Source organism: Tiliqua scincoides, chromosome 5 (genome assembly GCF_035046505.1).
Source record: "Tiliqua scincoides isolate rTilSci1 chromosome 5, rTilSci1.hap2, whole genome shotgun sequence".
NCBI classification, from domain to species: Eukaryota; Metazoa; Chordata; class Lepidosauria; order Squamata; family Scincidae; genus Tiliqua; species Tiliqua scincoides.
The window spans coordinates 72,583,618-72,602,888 of record NC_089825.1 but is presented as its reverse complement, the minus strand read 5'-3'; the positions used below and the strand labels follow the sequence as shown (position 1 = coordinate 72,602,888).

The following is a 19,271-nucleotide window of genomic DNA, read 5'->3' as shown; positions in this document are numbered from 1 at the left end:
TGCCCCTTTCCCAGATCACTCATGTCCTGCCCTGTTGAATAATAAACTAAATAAAGAGTGTAAATCTTAACATGATAGAAGGTTTGATTCTGTGAGTTTCCCTTAGAAATACATATTAGGCAATATACATTGCCTAATATGTATACATTAGGCAATATACATATCATGTCATCAGCAAAATGCACAGCTTTCTGTCAGAATCTATCAAAGAAACCTGCCTTGTCTTGCATTTGCTAGTTTAACACAGAACAGAAGCACAACACATTTTTTTGGGGTTCTAGTGATTTTCTATCTTAATGAGAATTAGTTGGATACATTCATAAAATAATAATGGTTGGTTGGCAACCTTCAGTCTCGAAAGACTATGGTATAAGCCCACAGCACCCGGTATTCCCAGGCAGTCTCCCATCCTAGTACTAACCAGGCCTGACCCTGCTTAGCTTTCGAGATCAGACAGAATCAGGCATGTGCAGGGTAACAACTAGGTATTTATATACCACCTTTCTGGTCATCAGACTACTCCTCTGACTTTATTCAAGGCAGTTTACATAGGCAGGCATTTCTTAACCCCTTAAGGGGATTTTTGCAATCATAGAGGTTCTCTTTCAAGAACCAACATTTCAGAATGGATCTTCCTGGTTTGGTCTCACTTCTGGCCTCCAGTGCTCCCATGCAGGCTGACAAGCAGCTCCATCTCTCACATGGAGGGCAGCCAAGATACTTCTTGCTCAAACCAAGAGCACACTCAGCTCAGCTTTGTCAGCTGCTTCAAGGTCTTGCCATTCTCAGCTGTTCAGGGAGCTGCTGGTGTCCTTGAACTGGTGACCTTCTGATGTGACTCTACCCTCTAGACCAGACCTCCTGCCCTGCATTCATGACCTCCTTGAAATCTGATTATCTGCATATTGCAGACATAGTTACAGTATAAATGGTTGTTGTTTTATGTTGTTCTGCCTTCACTTTCATCTTTCTCCTGTCCTCTATAGTTTGTGTGTGCAAGTGAATTTGGTTGTAACTTACATAAAGAAAAGGGATACACCTATGTGTGACCGCCTCTCCCCATCCTGCAGATATTGAAATGTAACACAGAATATCTTTATAGATAGGACCATATTTAGAGATAGTCATGGAGTAAATAAGAACCCTGCATTTCATGCCAGGAGCATGAAAACATGAGACCACATTTGAGTAATTTATGAACAATCCTCCAGAACAAATTTAATTCTGAATGTACTTTCAGCTTATCTGTAGCTGTGATTTATATTCACTTTTAAGGGCTAAATTTTAGAAGGTATTAGCATTCACAACCACTGGTGCTCAGCTGCTTACTAGGATAACTCTCAGCACAATTTTCCCCCCATAAAACTGCCCTGTTTGTTTTCATATTGTTTCTAGCAATAATTCAGAGCTGTATATAAAACAAAATACACTAACCACAGTCCTCTTGTTTTGCCTCTAAGGGCTAAACGAGGCATGATGAGAGCAGGCAAGTCTGTTCTCTTGCACAGCTGCTCTGTGCATTTATCAAGTGTGGGCAGATGAGTTTTATTTTAATGTTAATAGTGATATGTGCCTGAGGTGGAGTGCATCCTCTCCTGCTCCACAGTTCTGAAGTCTATCACTCCTGACACTTTTCTCCCTATTCCCTTAGCCTAGAGTAGGGGTCTCTAAACTTTTTAGCCAAAGGGCCACATAAAATATCTGGCAGATATTTTATCTGAGCCTCTGTAGGCTCAGTTAAGGGCCAGGGGAAAAAAAATTAAATATAAAATTGGGAAGACTAAAATCTTGGTATTCTCAAGATCATGGAAACCATATCCGTGGTCTATAAAAGGGAGGAAAATTGAACAAGTTAAGACCTTTAAATATTTGGGGGTGAATTTTTGTTACAATCTGACATGGACTGCCCACCAGAAACTGTCAGCTAACTTGCTGCAAGGTCAATCAAGAAGTCTAGGTACTAGGAGTGAAAGTTTGCAGGCTCTTTATTTCATTGCAAGCAATGGGCACCCATGGGACTCTAGTCTCAAAGCATGGGGACCAATCCCAATGGTGTCTAGTCTTTTTATAAATTTCCCGGCTCTTTGTCTCAAAATCTAGACATCCCATTGGTTGAAATTTTACATCAGAGATGGGGCAAACGCCTAATTGGTTACCAATAAGGTACAATTTGCATTAAAGATGGGAAATAGGCGGGCAAGAGGTAATTGATTGGTTATGATTTACATACAGGTGGGGTTTCACCTTAAAACCTAGACAAAATTACAATTTCCAAAAACCAGCAGAGAGCGAACCACGATTTGGATAAAGTCACTGCCCCTTTCCTTAGGCGAATTCTGGGGGTCCCCAATTTAATTAGATTATCCACTCTCACGCTTGAATTAGGGATCCACCTCCCTTCCACCATTGCGTGGTCCCTTACTTTTAAATTTTGGCTTCGTTTACATTTAAACACCCACTCTGAGTCCCTTTTGGAAGACCTATTAAAGGACTCATATCTCGCTAAGTGGTTCCATCTTAGCGATCTCAGGCTTTTATCATTGGATTTGTCCCCTGAATATTTCGCTGATATCAATCTCCATAGGGCCCATTCAATCATTAAATCCAAACTTTGGGAATCTGAATCCATTCAACTCTTTTCCAATCTCAACCCAATTTGTTCTCAGTTTTTTGGCCTTCTTCCCTCTCTTGGTCACTCTTTTAATTATTTTAGTAAGTTGATTGATCCTATTAAGAGGAGAGCATTTATGCTAGCGAGACTTAACATCTTTCCTTCAGCTGCTCACTCTGGCAGATTCTCCAAGATCCCACATGACTGCAGACTATGCCCTTTTTGTTCTCTAGAACCGGATACAGTGGTTCACATACTGCTTGGTTGTCCAGCCCATCAATCCCTTCGAGACACATACCTGATCCCCATCTTATCTTCTTTTTCTGGTCTTTCTACTGATCCTCTATTTGTCCTATTAAGTGATAGCTCTGTGGTTATCACTAATGCTGTAGCAGACTATCTTTCCGCTGTTTCTAAGTTAAAATTCCCTCCCTGACCTTATATTTCTTCTTTATTCCCCTTCTTTTTTTCCCCTATTACCTCCCCGCTGTGATTTCCTATCTGGTATACAGTCACTGTGTTGGCTCTGTTATTATTGCTATTATTGTTATTAACTGTTTTTAATGCCAATAAAGGTTTACGGATGAGGAGGAGGCTTGCTGCTACAAATCCAAAACCAACAGTACCTGAAAGTATTGTTACTTGCCTTCAGTTTTCAACCGTTAGTCAATGTCCAGTGTAGAGAATTGCCATATTTTGAATGCAGGCCAGAGAAGTTAGCACACTGGTATACAGCACAGTGATATTTTATGTTTCCTTTTCTCACCCTGCTAAAAAGATGCAAATTTGCCAGCCCCTGTTGTCTAAGACAAAAAATATTAGATTAATAGCCCCCAGTCACAGCCAACGAACCCTGTTGTACTACGTGCACCTTAAGTCCTGAAGGCGCATATTTTACAGGGGACATGTCTGGCTTGGAGCGTACTTCAAGGGATCTGTCAGACATGTGATCATTCAGAATTCTTTGCAGGTTCTCTGGATAATTGGGTAATGAGGAGCAGTGAGGAGGAATCTGTTTAAGAATTTCTGACAGCTCTTTCTCTTCAAATATCTCCTTTCCTCTCCAGGCCAATACTATTATTATTCTTTGGGAACAGTGCATCTTAAAAACTGCCAAGTATATTTGACTATTTTTTCTAAACATCTTAGGGAATCTTTTGCTTTGAGTGCAAATGCAATACTCTGTTTGCAACACCTCAGCGGGTGCCTAAAGATCAGTTAGCTGTAACACAGGGAAGGAGGAAAATAAAACATCTATGGAGCTTCTGCAGAATGAATAAAGACAACATTCTCTCTTTTTATGCTTGTTTACACTGTTCTCTCTGCTTTATGCCGATATTTGTGTAAATGCTTTGTCGACGCGTAAACAAAGTATGTATATCTCATCAGCACATAACACTGGCATTCCTGGAGGGGGGTAGAACGCTAAATTTCTTCAGGCACCTGGCTGCTGGTGTAAAGCAGTCCCTACTATTTTGCAAAGAGTTTTCCTTTTGCCACTTCTCAATATGGACTTTTGCTACATTGACCATGGAGGCACGGGCTGAAAGTCTTGTCCAGAAGTTGCGAGTCATATTTTGGTGAGAGATACATAGAGTCATTAGTTGGATTTTACTGTTTTTATGCTGTTGAAGATTATCTATGTTCTGCTGTTCTAGTTCCTTCTAACTGCCTTCTTTTCTTGTGTATAACCATATTTAAATTCCTAAAATAATGCAACTATATTTGCAGATGTGTTTTACTAAGTATGGGAGGGGTTTTGGATATATCTTAGTCCAGGCCTGGCTATTTAGCCACTGCTATTGAAGCTGTTTAAGCCAGCTGCTTGCGCTTTAGGCTTTAACTAGAGCCAAGTCCAGGGCAGGGTCAAGAGTTGTGCTTACCATTTGTTTGAATCTATAAGGGTGGTTCCCTTACGTTAACCCAGGTCCATTGACTGCTGAGTGCTGAAGTAGTCAGTGTAGCTGAGGAGCAACCTGTACATTAGGTACTTTACCAAGAACAGCTTACAAACAACCTGAGACGTATTAATTCCTTAGATCAGTGGTGCTAAAATTGGTGGGTCGCAACCCACCATTGGAGCTTAAAACGGTCAGTTTCCCCTCAAGGGGAGTGACACATAAATGGATGTCCTGATGGCGCCGCAGCAATTGCGGTGCAGCGGACACCCAGCAGTATTCAAACATACCTGGGGGGAACTGTACAGCCTCCCAGAGGTTCCTGGAGGCTCACAGCCCCATCAGCGAGCCTCCCCTCCACTGCAGTGAGTTCTGATCTGCAGGTGGAGCCCACTTCTGGTTTGCAGTCAAAGCCCCCGGGTGTGGAACTTCGAAAACTGAAGTGGGCTCTGGCTGCAGATCGGAGCTCACTGCTATGGAGGAGAGGCTCGAGGAGAGGGCTGTGAACCTCCAGAACCCTCTGGGAGGCTGCACAGTTCTCCCAGGTACGTTTAAATGCTCCTGCGTGCCTATGATGCCGTGATCACTGAGGCAGCATTGGGACATTCCCCCATCCCAATCCCTGCCCCCACAAGCACTTACCCCTGGTTCTCAGTCTCCTTGAGAGTTTAAGAACCACTGCCTTTGTTTGTGGATGGTAAGAAACTCTAATGGAAAGTTGCCCATCTGGTTCACTGAGGTGTGAAACAGACTGGTGCCATAAAACATTCAGAGGCTGTTGGAGTTAATTGGTTTATGGCCTTGACTAGCAGTTGTTTGCCACAGAGAAGTTCCAGAAACTGGTTCAGACCAGTAGGACTATCAGCAGGGAGTAACAGCTCTCAGCGGGGAACCAAAAGTTGTGCTTGCCTAGTAGGAGGCTTGCCTGTGGAGCTGCAGGGTCCCTCCTCCTAGTTCTCCAAGCAGCAATTCTTCTAGTACAGCAGCGCCACCTCAACTCACCACCACTCAGCAGTCTCTGTTTGGGTAGTCCATTTACCTGTCTGTGGGTCAGGCCACCAGTTTGTTAGTTCATCTTCCGGTCCATTAATCAGTTTTCTAGTTTGTTAGTCCATCTGCCAGTCCATTAGTCAGTTGACTAGTTCATTAGTCGGTGTGCCAGTCCATTGGTCAAGCAGTCTGTTAGTTTAGTACTCTCTCCTTCCTTCCTCCAAACTTTCCTCTTTATTACCCACAAATTCTCATTGCTCCAGGTGCTGCTTTTATTCCTGTTATGACCTGGCTGCTTCTAGTGGCTGCAGTTGTGCAGCACACTCACTGCTGATTAGAGCCCTATGGTTAACCCTAGGTTTCATGGCTGATCTTGAGCAAGGGGCCACTGCTAGCACCAATCTCCTGGGGGGGAGCTCCCCTACAGTTTTCCCCTACAGTGTCCTATTCCACAGTTTGGTGCCTCACCACACAAGGCAATTGCAGTCAGAGTCAAGGGCACCTCGTTGTACCTCAAGCAGGTCCTGACTCTGGTAAGACTGTTCCTCCATGCTTTGAATGTCATTCTGCAGGATTCCATAAGATTCCATTTTGTGTCCAATACTACCTAACATCTACATGAAACCATCACCTGAAGTTGTTCAGAGTGGCGGAGTTCTGTGTCCTTTGTATGCTGATGATGCAGGTTCTCTTTCTCATCTAGGTGTGAAATCCCTTAAGAAGTGTCTAAAGTCAGTAATAGGCTGGATGAGGATGAATAACCTCAAATGTAATCCAGACAGGACAGTTAATGATGATGGGAGACCCAGTGGACTGGCTAACAGGGGAAATGCCTGCTTTAAATAGGGGAGGAGGCCATACTTTTCCTGAAGAAATACTTTTGGAATCTAGGGGTACTTCTGGACCTGACTTTGCTTCTTTCCCAAGCAGTAGCTGTGGCCTCATGTGGTGTGGTGTTATCGTTATTGTTTTTGCCAACTTTGGTCAGTTCACCAGCTACACTGCCCACTGCTGGAAAACTGATATCTGTCTGCTGTTGTCTGTACTGCAATGACTTGCTACTCTAGATTATTACAAATATGTATGGGGGGTGCTCATGAAGATGGTTCAGATAATTTAGCCAGTATACAGTGGTGCCACCAGACTACTGATGGACATGTGACAGCACGCTCATCTTTCACTGATGTTAGGATAGCAGAATGGTTACAGTTTGTGTTTGAGCAAGGACTCGACTATGACATAGGAGAATTGAAATTGTCTCAACCCTGATTGTCTTGGTGAGTGCCTCCTTCCGTACAAATCCCTCAGGAATGTAGAGCCGGTCAGTGAATTCTTGCTCATGCCTGTGAGAAGCAGCACCTTTTTCGTTGCAGAGGGAACAAAGGCAACATTCCCAAGAGCTTGGGCACGTGCTTCCATAGATTTTAACATCTTCCCTGATAACATTTCAGAAGCAAATGAACATGATTTGATGTTGCTGTGCTTTGATGAACTGTTGCTTGCTGTTGGCATTACTCTGCTGGCTTGATTATTTGTGGATATTTTTAAAAGTTCAAAACAACATAAAAATCCTGAAGAGATCCTTTGGCATCAGAAAATGGTATCAGAATTCATTGCTCCTGAAGGGGATTTTTTATGGAAGACACTGTATTTGTATATTCCTTAAAAAATAATTTAATTTTCACTAGCATTCCATTCTTTTGTTTTAATTTTCATCCCTGTGTTGTCCCACTGCCTTTTTGTTTTTTCTTTTAGTGCTTCTCAGAGTGTATACCTCCTTTTCACTTATCCTGATGTGAACATAAGAGCATAAGAATATAAGAAGAGCCCTGCTGGATCAGGCCAAAGGCCCATCTAGTCCAGCTTCCTGTGTCTCACAGTGGTCCACCAGATACCTCAGAGAGCACACAAAAGACCTTGTTGCCACTCTCTTGCACCTGGCATTCTGAGGTAGCCTACTTCTGAAATCAGAAGGTTGCATATACCCATCATGGCGTGTAACCTGTGATACTTCTTTTTCTAGAAATTTGTCCAAACCCCTTTTAAAGGCATCTAGGCCAGATGCCATAACCACATTCTGTGTCAAGGAGTTCCACAGACTAATTACACGCTGGGTAAGGAAATGTTTTCTTTGGCCTGTCCTGCCTCTTCCAACATTCTTTTTAGTGGATATCCCCTGGTTCTGATGTTGTATGAGACTGAAAAGAACATCCCTCTATCCACTCAATCCATCCAACTACATAATTTTGTATGTCTCAGTCTTGTTCCCCTTCAGGTGCCTTTTTTCTATACTAAAGAGCCCCAAACACTGTAGCCTTTCCTTGTAAGACAGATGTCCCAGCCCAATAATCATTTTGGTCTCTCTCTTTTTCACCTTTTCCATTTCCACTATATCTTTTTGAGATTTGCAACCAGAACTGGATACAATACTCCAGATGTGACCATACCATCAATGTGTACAATGGCATTATAATAGTTGCTGTTCTATTCTCAATACCTTTTCTTTTTTTCTAATTTTCAAAATATTTTTCAAAAACAAATATAAACACACATAACACAAGAAACAAGACATACCGCAGATACTCGGCTATAAGTCAACGCCAGAGATAAGTCGAGGGCAGGTTTTGAGCCAAAAATCATGGAATTTTCTATGACCCTCGGATAAGTTGGGGGTTAAACTTAGGGGGGTGTCTGACTATAGTTTTGTCTGATTTTACCCGAGGCCAGATCCTGAAAAATAACCTACCACTAATTGTTACCTAAGAACTGTAGTCTCTAATTTATTAAAAACAGAGTAAAAGATCATAAGGTACATTTTTATTCTTTTTAAATTCTGATCTTTACCACCTTTTTGTAAACACTATCGGAGTAAGTGCACTGTAAACAACATACCAGAAGAACAGTGGTTCCCAACCTGGTAGTCATGTACTCCAGGAACACCCAACAGGATCTTTAGGGGTACTTGAAAAATAATGGCATAATGGCAAAAAAAGGCAGGTCGTGCTCCAGAATGCCTTGCAAGGACCAGCAAGGCAGGAAGGGAGGTAGCTAGTTGGCTGTGAAACCCCCACCAATAGCTAGTTTTTGGTCATTAATTCATGTATGAACCAGTGATTGAAAACCGTCACAGTAAAAAAGCTGAAACATAATATGGAAAGTGATCAATCACCCAGAATTCCTCAGCACACTTCTGGTGCAGAACAGTGCAAAGGCAGTTCTTCAAATTCCTCAATCTGCTTGAGTGGGGATTTGCTGTGCAGAAGTATTTTTAGGTTGTTTGTTTGTGAATTTGATTACACAGACTCCAATGAGAGATTAATCGGAGGCATTTGCTAGGCTTCTTTTGGATGCTAACAATAATGGTGGGCAAAAGACTCTTAAACTTTGGTACTTCTCTTGCAGCATGCCCTCTGGGATTCTTTAAGGACTCACCTCAGAGTCAGAGGTGTACCAAATGTCCTCCTCACAGTTACACACGTGAAGAAGCATCAACCACCTGTATTTGTGAAGAACACTATTTCCGAAAAGAATCTGATCCACCCACGATGGCCTGTACAAGTGAGTATTTGCATTTAATTGATTGAAGTGTTTGATAAAAGACAAGGCAGAAAAGACAAGGTAGAATATTATCACCTCATGAAGCTGCCTCCTACTGAAGCAACCTGTTGGTCCATCTAGTCCTGTACTATTAGTTCTAGTGTCACAGGTAGAGATTTCATATCCCTACAACCTGAGAGCCTTTTCAAGCTGGAGTTTTCAGGAACTGAACTGAAGTTTTCTGCATGCAAAGAGTATGATATGTGGTCTACCAATAAGCTATGTTTTTTTCTCTTTCAATCCCAATTTGGACCATGCAGTGCTGCCATGCTATAAGCAGAAGCTGACTTCCAGTGCTGTAGTTTTTTGGCATCACTGATCTCAGTGTGTGCATAAGCATGTGTGTACATGTGTTACATTTATGAAGGGCCAAATGAAATATGAACAAGACTTGTTCATGTTTCATTTGGCCACTTGCAGGTGCAACACATGATCATATAAAGTGCACACGTGTTTTTGTTTTTGTGCATGTCTGCAATTTTAGCATCAAAATTGATATGTGGGTGAGGGAAGTTGAACCCACAGGTGTACTAGGGGGGTTGGGGTGCAGGTTCCCCCAGATGGCATTGCTGTGGGGGCAGTGCCCCTCAGCCACACCACCCAAGGGCCACCCACACCTGCTGCCTCTCCATCTGGACGCATTCTGAGGGCTGGAGAGGCCACATACAGCCTTCCCAACCCTTACAAGACCTTCCAGAAGTGATGTTTTAAGACCTTCCAGAGGCTTTTGAAGGGGGAAGCACTTCCAGACTTACCCCAAAGCAGCACAGTGGCTAAGACAGCCACTAGTTGAACTCTCCCCCACCTTATTTCCCTACACTCTGTCACTCCATATACCTTTTCTCCAGCCCACCCCTGCTGTACATCTCTGGTGTCAGAGCTAAAAGGAAAAAAAAGTAGTTTGAGCAAGACTGGACCATGGGCATGTAAGTCACAGGTGGGAAGAAGGATCAGCTCCCCCACCCATACAGTCCTTGAATATTAAAATTAGATCCCTACACCCTTCTTCGTAATTTAGTGGTGATCCAAAATGCTTCTGTTTTCTTTATCAAAACTTTGCATGCCATAAAAATAGCCTTTCCTTTCTGTTAATACTTCATCATCCTTTCTGAAGTGTTGGCACAACATTTTCAAGTGGGAGGCAACAGGACAATTAGGGAAGCAAGGCTAGCCAGAGAAGGGAAAGGGAGGAGGAAAGAGACCTGAATTTGTCTTCTACAGAGGTGGAAAGGTGTGTTGTGGGTCAACTCAACTCAATGAATTACAATATAGGGGAAAGGGTTTATATACTTGTGTATAAGTCTAAACATTTGGTATGTCTAAAAACCTGGATCATCATAACCATGCAACCTCCCTGAAGGCCCCTGTACACAGCCCAGGAGTGGGGCTCAACCTACAAGAGTTGAGCCCCAGATCTAAGTGCAGCACAGCACACTGGATTGCTACTCAGCTAGTGCTGCTGCTGACACATCTTGCCATGGAGGCTTCTGGCAGGACTGGGCGCCAAACAGGCCGGAGGCAAGTGCCTTACTGGCCACAAGGCCAGTAAGATGCTGCAGTACAGGGGACCTCCCCATTGGACCAGCTTCAGAGGCAAGTGCTGAAGGAAGCCGAAGGGTGACAGGAGGGTGGGAGACAGGGGTGGGGCTTTTTTGGGGCCGGGTAAAATCAGTAAAAAATTATCTAATTGAAATAGTTAAATCCCTAAGGGCACAAACCTAACCTTCGTTCCAGCACCAACATAAGGGCAATACAGCTCCGAGGTAAGGGAACAAACATTCCCCTACTTTGAGGAGACCTTCGTGAGTGCCACCCAACTGCAGGATGCAGCACACGTCCCATTGGCACCGCTATGCCAGGGCTGGAAAGTTGGTTACGATTTGGACCTAAGTTTTACATGTGGCTTATTGTTGGGACATAGCAAATTTCTTGATTTTTGGTTCAAAACTTGTCCTCCACTTATCTACGAGACTGACTAATAAACAAGTAAATATGGTATATGTTAGCAAAAAAAAAAAAAAAAAGGTCTGTGAGGGACTGAGTGAATCAGTATCAACGCAGACAGATGACACAAACACAACAGGAGGTGCTCCCAGGCCAACCCTCTTCAGTTACACGGTGATGATAATGTAAAAAATATTTGATTACCTGGCACACATTGACAGCTGCAGGAAGTGTGCTGTTGCCATATGCAGCAGATCTAGGAAAATAAATTTTTGAACGGTGTATTGTATTCCCCCTCCCCAGGTGGGACATATAATAAAATAAACAGAAAAAACTCAACAATATACTTCAAGATCTATAGTGAAGGCAAAGGTGAAGTTTTCATCATGGTCATCACATTGGAAATCTGTCAGATTTCCTCCCACTCAAAAATTTTGTGCCATCACTACTTTATATGTGAGAAAGGTAGACACATGAACAACATATTTATTTATTTTTATTTTTCATATTTTTATACCGACCTTCCTCCAAAGAGCTCAGGGTGGTGTACACAGCTGCTCCCCTCCTTCTTGTCCTCACAACAACCTTGTGAGGTAGTTGAGGCTGAGAGAAATTGACTGGCCCAAGGTCACCCAGGAAGCTCTGTGGCTGAGGGGGGATTTGAACCTGGATCTTCCAGGTCTGAGTCCACCTCCCAAACCACTTCACCACCCTGGCTCTCAAATGTAGTTGCCACCATCACATCTAGCTTGTCTCCAATAAATAGGTTATCTAAAGTTTGGATGGAACATATTATTCCCATCAAAGGAAAGGGCTCCTAGACATTGTGGATAAAAGCCTTACCCAACCATGGACTGCATGTAGTCTTAGCTTGGCCCTCCTGCTGAGACTTTCACCCCACAACTTCCACTCCTCACATCTCTTCAGAGGGAATCTCAGATGCCTGTTTTGCTTTCTTACTGCTTATTGCAGTTCAGTATGTTGACTTCTCCTTCAAAATTTTACTTGTCTTCTCCCTGCCCAGCTCTCATTTGTTCCTTTGTTGCCTTCCTAGATCCTGGGAGATTGCATCAGCTGGGCAGCCTCTGAGTAGCCTAGGTCTATATGTGGAATGGCAGGTACAACAAAAGGAAACTTGAGATATGTATCAGTTATCTGCATGTGTACATTTGAATGCCATATTTCCACCACCTGAGAAACCCTAAAGGTGGCTCACACTTGGGGGAAAAAAGCACACAGTTCACACAGTTCATCCCTAACAAGTACAGCAGGAGGCGGTAGCAATAGTGATTCTTCCCTTCCTAGCTTGCTTTCTTCTCCTTTTTCGCCTTACAAGGCAAGAACACCAAGAATGGTTTTTCTCTGTGAGCGGGGAAGGACACAGGCTATATTTAAAAGGCTCCAGCAGGTGAAAAGGCACTGGTGATTCCTGCATCATCATCATCATCAATATTACTATTATTGATTTTTCCACTGTTAAAGAGGTGTTAAAATCAACACCAATCTCGATGTTATTGTTATTGATGATGATGATGATGATCTGATTGGTTCATGCTCCCTTACTGGTGGAAATTCCTAGGTCTTTTCAGTGTCAGTTTCCATGCAAGGAGGGCCTACTAAATGTATGGTGAATTATAAATACATGTTTCTGTCCTCAGACTTCTGACTCCTTCAGAGTCTAAACACAACTTGCCAAACTGTTTCTCCCTTTGTCCTATGCAAACATGTGTGTAGGTTTCCATTAGGTATTTCCCTCAGGCCCTCAAAAGCCATTCGGGTTCATTTAAGCAAGAATCTGCTGACCATTAGGTGCCCATTAAAGAAAGACCTTTAGCTGCTGAATATTCAGGAGGCTAGAAAAAAGTCACATCACTTCCCACAACACAGTAGCATTCCTATTACAACATACACATTCCATACTTAGTGCCTTGTAGTATGCTGCTAGCCAGATTCAAATCTCAATAAAATTGGTATCCATAACTCTGGGCTAATTGCAAATTCTTTTCAATATGCCCTGATTACTGGATTAACCTAGTGCCAAATGGCCTGAAGATTCTCCCTGCTTTTGTATAACAAAGTTAACATGAAATTGCATACAATAATAACAATTTTGGAAACTGCTGCAGGCACATTAACTCAGAGAAGGCAGTAGCAGAAAAGGGTGCTTAGTGTTGTCTGCTGTTCATTAGCTGCCTGCTATTCTGTCACTTGCAGAATTGGAAGTCCTTGGTGCTGCTGTAAAAATCAACAAAACACTCTGCCCCAATGTGATGACTGCAAGCAATTTAGTATGCAGAGTTCAGAATAAATCATAATTAATATTCATTATATAATGTAAAACACACACACACGTAAAAATCATACACACACACACACCTAAGTCAATCCCACAGATAAGTCGAGGGCAGGTTTTGAGCCAACAATCATGGAATTTTATATGACCCTCGGATAAGTTGGGGGTTAAACTTAGGGGGGTGTCTTACTATAGTTTTGTCTGATTTTACCCGAGGCCAGATCCTGAAAAATAGCCTACCACTAATTGTTACCTAAGAACTGTAGTCTCTGATTTATTAAACACAGAGTAAAAGATCATAAGATGCATTTTTATTCTTTTTAAATTCTGGTCTTCACCACCTTTTTGTAAACACTATCAGAGTAAGTGCACTGTAAACAACATACCAGAAAAATAGTGGTTCCCAGCTTGGTATTCATGTACTCCCAGGAACACTCAACAGGACCTTTAGGGGTACTTGAAAAAGAAAGGCATAATGGTAGAAAAAGGCAGGTCATGCTCCAGAATGCCTTTGCAAGGCAGGAATGCCTTGCAAGGACCAGCAAGGCAGGAAAGGAGGTAACTAGTTGACTGTGAAAGCCCCACCAATAGCTAGTTTTTGGTCATCAGTTCATGTATGAACCAGTGATTGAAAACCAGCACAGTAAAAAAGCTGAAGCATAATATGGAAAGTGATCAATCACCCAGAATTTCTCAGCACACTTCTGGTGCAAAACAGTGCAAAGGCAGAGTCTTCTGTTCTTCAAACAGATGAAAAGAGAAAATATGTGATGAATACATGAAGTCTGGGCTTTCATATGGAGGAGATGAAGGCTTGTATTATTAATTACAAACGTTTTGCTAATATGAAGGGTACAATTTATGGAAATGGGCTGCCAAGGGATATGCAAGTGAAAAAGGTTGGGAACCACTGCAGGAGATCCATGAATCAAATCCACCTTTAAGGTGTCTGGTGTGTTAAGCCAGAAGCTCTACATACAACATATAACCCATAGCACGTAACTGAGAGTGTGCAATTCAGTTCACAGCAGAGAGATGCAGCTGCATATATTTGCAAACCTTTTTACTCAGAAGTAGACCCACTGCTTTCCATGGGTGTTATTCTTAAATAATGGTGCACTATTTAATTGTATCTTGGGACTTTGTTTCAAATGGAAAGGAAGATCCCATCCTGGTGTTTCAGAAACAGACCTGCTTTGCAAGCATTTGCAAAAGGGAAGGAAGGAAGGAGAATAAAAGGTTAACTTTGGCTGGAATTTCCCAGTTGCTGTAGAAACAAACGATCTCTGAGGTGGTGCCTGCCTGCTGCTTGAGAAACAAAACTGTTCGGAGTTGAAAGGCTCTGCCGACCAGGAGATAAGGCGAAGTGATAATTGGAGCTTGATCACTTGGCAAAAATTTTACATATCTATGGAATATAATTAGTTCCAGTGAGTTCCAGAGGATAAGTGCAAAGAAATTGGAAGCGAAATATTCTTTGCAAGATTCAGTGGAATAGATCTTGTTTTCAGTGACTGAACTTAACACTGGAATTGCCCTTTGGATGTAAATGGCAGCCATGGGGCTCCTAGTCTTGCTTGGAATTGTGATGCAAAGGGAGGGAGTAAATGCACTGGGAGGGCATTTGTTGCAAATAGCTATAGGGGCCAGATTTTCAGCATTTCCAGAAAACTCTTCTAATTTCCCTACAGGTTGTGTCTTGGCATCAGCAGGGATTCCAAACCCAGAACCCCTGCAGATACTGAAAATCACGTTAAATGAAATCAATTTTAAAAAATTATGTACTCAACAGTTTAAAAATAGCCTTGTTTACCATTGTAATGCAGGAGAGCCACAGCAGGGAGGCAATCAATCAATCAATCAATCAATCAAGAGCTTAGTTTCGGTTCACTCCAAGGCAAGTGACCCCTCCCTACCTCCTGGAGCATGCAACAGAATGCAAAGAGAATGCAAAGCGGAGGTGATAATCACTTCTGCTTTGCATTCTTTCCCATGTTCCCAGGGGAAGGGAGGGGTCACTTGCCTTGGAGTGAACTGAAACTAAGCAGTTCTAAGCCCCTGAAGTGAGTTTGATTGCCTGGCTGCTGCTGCTCTCCTGCATTACAGTGGTGAGGGAGGCTGAATAAAGGGATGTTTTTCCTTTAAGAACATAAGAACAGCCCCACTGGATCAGGCCATAGGCCCATCTAGTCCAGCTTCCTGTATCTCACAGCGGCCCACCAAATGCCCCAGGGAGCACACCAGATAACAAGAGACCTCATTCTGGTGCCCTTCCTTGCATCTGACATAACCCATTTCTAAAATCAGGAGGTTGCGCATACACATCATGACTTGTACCCCCTTAATGGATTTTTCCTCCAGAAACTTGTCCAATCCCCTTTTAAAGGTGTCCAGGCCAGTCACCATCACCACATCCTGTGGCAAGGAGTTCCACAGACCAACCACACGCTGAGTAAAGAAATATTTTCTTTTGTCCTAATTCTCCCAACACTCAATTTTAGTGGATATCCCCTGGTTCTGGTGTTATGTGAGAGTGTAAAGAGCATCTCCCTATCCACTCTGTCCATCCCCTGCATAATTTTGTATGTCTCAATCATGTCCCCCCTCAGGCGTCTCTTTTCTAGGCTGAAGAGGCCCAAACACCGTAGCCTTTCCTCATAAGGAAGGTGCCCCAGCCCCGTAATCATCTTAGTCGCTCTCTTTTGCACTTTTTCCATTTCCACTATGTCTTTTTTGAGATGCGGCAACCAGAACTGGACACAATACTCCAGGTGTGGCCTTACCATAGATTTGTACAACGTCAGTATAATATTAGCCGTTTTGTTCTCAATACCTTTTCTAATGATCCCAAGCATAGAATTGGCCTTCTTTACTGCTGCCACACATTGGGTCGACACTTTCATCCATCTGTCCACCACCACCCCAAGATCTCTCTCCTGATGTGTCACAGACAGCTCAGAACCCATCAGCCTATATGTGAAGTTTTTATTTTTTGCCAGAATGTGCATGACTTTACACTTACTGACATTGAAGCGCATCTGCCATTTTGTTGCCCGTTCTGCCAGTCTGGAGAGATCCTTCTGGATCTCCTCACAATCACTTCTGGTCTTCACCACTCGGAAAAGTTTGGTGTTGTCCGCAAACTTTGCAACCTCACTGCTCAACCCTGTCTCCAGGTCATTTATGAAGAGGTTGAAAAGCACTGGTCCCAGGACAGATCCTTGGGGCACACTGCTTTTCACTTCTCTCCATTGTGAAAATTGCCCATTGACACCCACTCTCTGTTTCCTGGCCTTCAACCAGTTCTCAACCCATGAGAGGACCTGTCTTCTAATTCCCTGACTGTGGATTTTTTTCAGTAGCCTTTGGTGAGGGACCATGTCGAACGCCTTCTGAAAGTCCAGATATATAATGTCCACAGGTTCTCCCGCATCCACATGCCTGTTGACCGTTTCAAAGAATTCTATAAGGTTTGTGAGGCAAGACTTACCCTTACAGAAGCCATGCTGATTCTCCCTCAGCAAGGCCTGTTCATCTATGTGTTTTGAGATTCTATCTTTGATGAGGCGTTCCACAATCTTACCCGGTATAGATGTTAGGCTGACCGGCCTATAGTTTCCCAGGTCCCCCCTCTTTCCCTTTTTAAAGATCAGCGTGACATTTGCTATCCTCCAATCTTCTGGCACCGTGGCCGTTTTGAGTGACAAGTTGCATATCTTAGTCAAGAGATCAGCAACTTCATTCTTCAGTTCCTGAATAACTCTTGGGTGGATGCCATAATTTAATTGGGTGGATGCCCTTTAATTTAAAGGGCTCATCTCAGTGAAAAATCCATAAATAGCTAATAAAATTTAATGGTTAATTAGGCTATACCTATTTTTCCTTCTTTTCCTGTTCTGTATTTGTGCAATCAAGTGCCCTTTTCCCTTTTAATGATTTCCTCTTTACCTTCTCTCTCTTCACTGAATATTATAACTGCTTACATTTAAGATCTAGAGGTTCCTAAAGTGTGTGTTGCAACACTCTGGACCATTATAAGGCATTCACTGGGGCGTCACAGGATGCCTGCCTCCCGGCAGCGAGGCTGCACTACAGCCTTGCAGACAGCAGCAGGAGGCTCAGCTTAGCAGGCAGAGCTGCTATATGTGGGTTTTGCGTACTTGAAAAGGCCCTTCCACCTGCCCTAATCCTCTTACCTCTTGCTCACAATGTTGCGTCTGGTATCCAAACCCGGAAGTAAGTGGTGATTAAGTAAAGCATTAAATTGCTTTTATCTTGATTCCCCTTCCCTGCTTCCTGATTCCTACAAGAAAAGTTTGTTCTATGGACCTTCACCCTCACTTCCCTCTTCCTTCTCCACTGAACAACTTAGCTGTGCCCTGGGCCACTGCACAGGACCCAGGGAAACAAAGCAGGGCCCACATTAACACATGTCTGAAAAGCACACCCAACAGCAGGGAGTGAACAAGTGAAGGAAGGTCCTAGCATCTCTCCTCCCCCACTCCCCAGTAAAAACAGGGCAGATTGGAAGGAGTGATTTTGAGTGGAGAAGAATGAGAAGATAAACTGTTGAGTAGTCTCTATATTTTCCTTTGCTCAGACTCATAATCTGGATTTTTTTGAAAAGAGAAAAAAATCACAAAAATTCAAGCAATCTGTAATTTGAGCCTGTTGTTACACACAAAGGCCAACCAATTTTGACTTATCTTTGTAGTCAGTCTTAAACTTGTGGCTGTATTGACTCTGCCCGATAGGGGCACAATTTTTGTCTGACATCGTGATAAGCTTCAGGCGCAAGTATCACTGAAACACAGGGCAAAATAATTGATGATCTCCTATCACCCACCTTAATGACAAAGCTGAAGAGGAGAGTGAGAGAGCACCTGTATTTGAGTGCACTTTGAGTTGATCTTCTTTAAGCAGTCAGTGGGTAAGGAAGAGGAGATGGTGGTGGCAGAGACAATGGTGGCGAGGTGTATGTGTGTTGGGGGGATTATTGGGAGGTGTGTGCTGACAAGGGCAGTAGATCTGTGCCAACTCAGGCAGCATAGCCACTTGAACTACCTCAATTGAAAAGTCATAGAGCTGAGGTGAATGGCATTCCTTCTAGCTGTCAATAATGAGAGGACCATTCATAGTACTTGCCAGGATGCAGCTATAATCAGGAGTGTCCTTACACAGCTGGGGCACGTGTGCCAGCTGCACTCTTACCTGGAGAAGGCAGATCTAGTCACTCACCGTTCCTTGCTTGGAGTTGTGCACTTGCTTGAATTATCTGCTGTATGGGCTTTTTTTTTCCCACCTCCAGCCCAGGATCTGTAAGGGTCAATTTATTTAACAATGTAGGATCACCTAGATTTGTCCTATTTGCCTTTATACTACAGAGAGATGACCAGAGCACTGAGCTGATCCAGGAGCCGGGCACAGTCATTCCAGGGAAAAGTACTTCTGTATTGACCATACAGTAATTGGTGGATGAGCATAAATATAAGAGAGACCAACATTGTAGTCAAACCTGTGAATGCAGAAAGCGGTGACTTAGCTTCATGTTAAAGCCATTATGTTTTGAGTATACATGTGATATATTGCTAATTTGTTTTCTGGAAGGAAACCTTGATAGTGTTGTTTTTCCCCCAGTAGTATCTCCTCGAGCATTGTGTTTCTCAAAAGGTGTTTTGAGTCACTCTGGGGTCCCTCAGTAGTCTTTAATATAACCAGTCCTGGGGACAGTTTGCTCATCATGATCAGCCTGCAGGTCAGCATTGAGTATATTGTCCCAGAATGTGCTCCAGAATTCTCTGCGATATGCAGGGATTCCATGGCAGACCAATAGTATGGAGTGTAGGAAGTTTGAAAGCCATGGTCTTTGGCCAGTGCAAACACTGCAAATCAAATACCAGAGGAACTGATAATTGCAAATAAGCCTGTATGAAGTGAA

General features: G+C 43.0%; 1 protein-coding gene across 1 annotated transcript in view; it reads left to right on the top strand.

Moving 5' to 3' along the window:
- The window catches only part of EPHA5 (EPH receptor A5), a 257,239-nt gene that overhangs the window by 118,261 nt on the left and 119,707 nt on the right, over positions 1–19,271 (top strand). Inside the window, exon 4 of the mRNA XM_066630994.1 lies at positions 8,902–9,057. Within this exon, the coding sequence (XP_066487091.1) occupies positions 8,902–9,057 (156 nt within the window). The remainder of the gene's footprint in view (positions 1–8,901; positions 9,058–19,271) is intronic.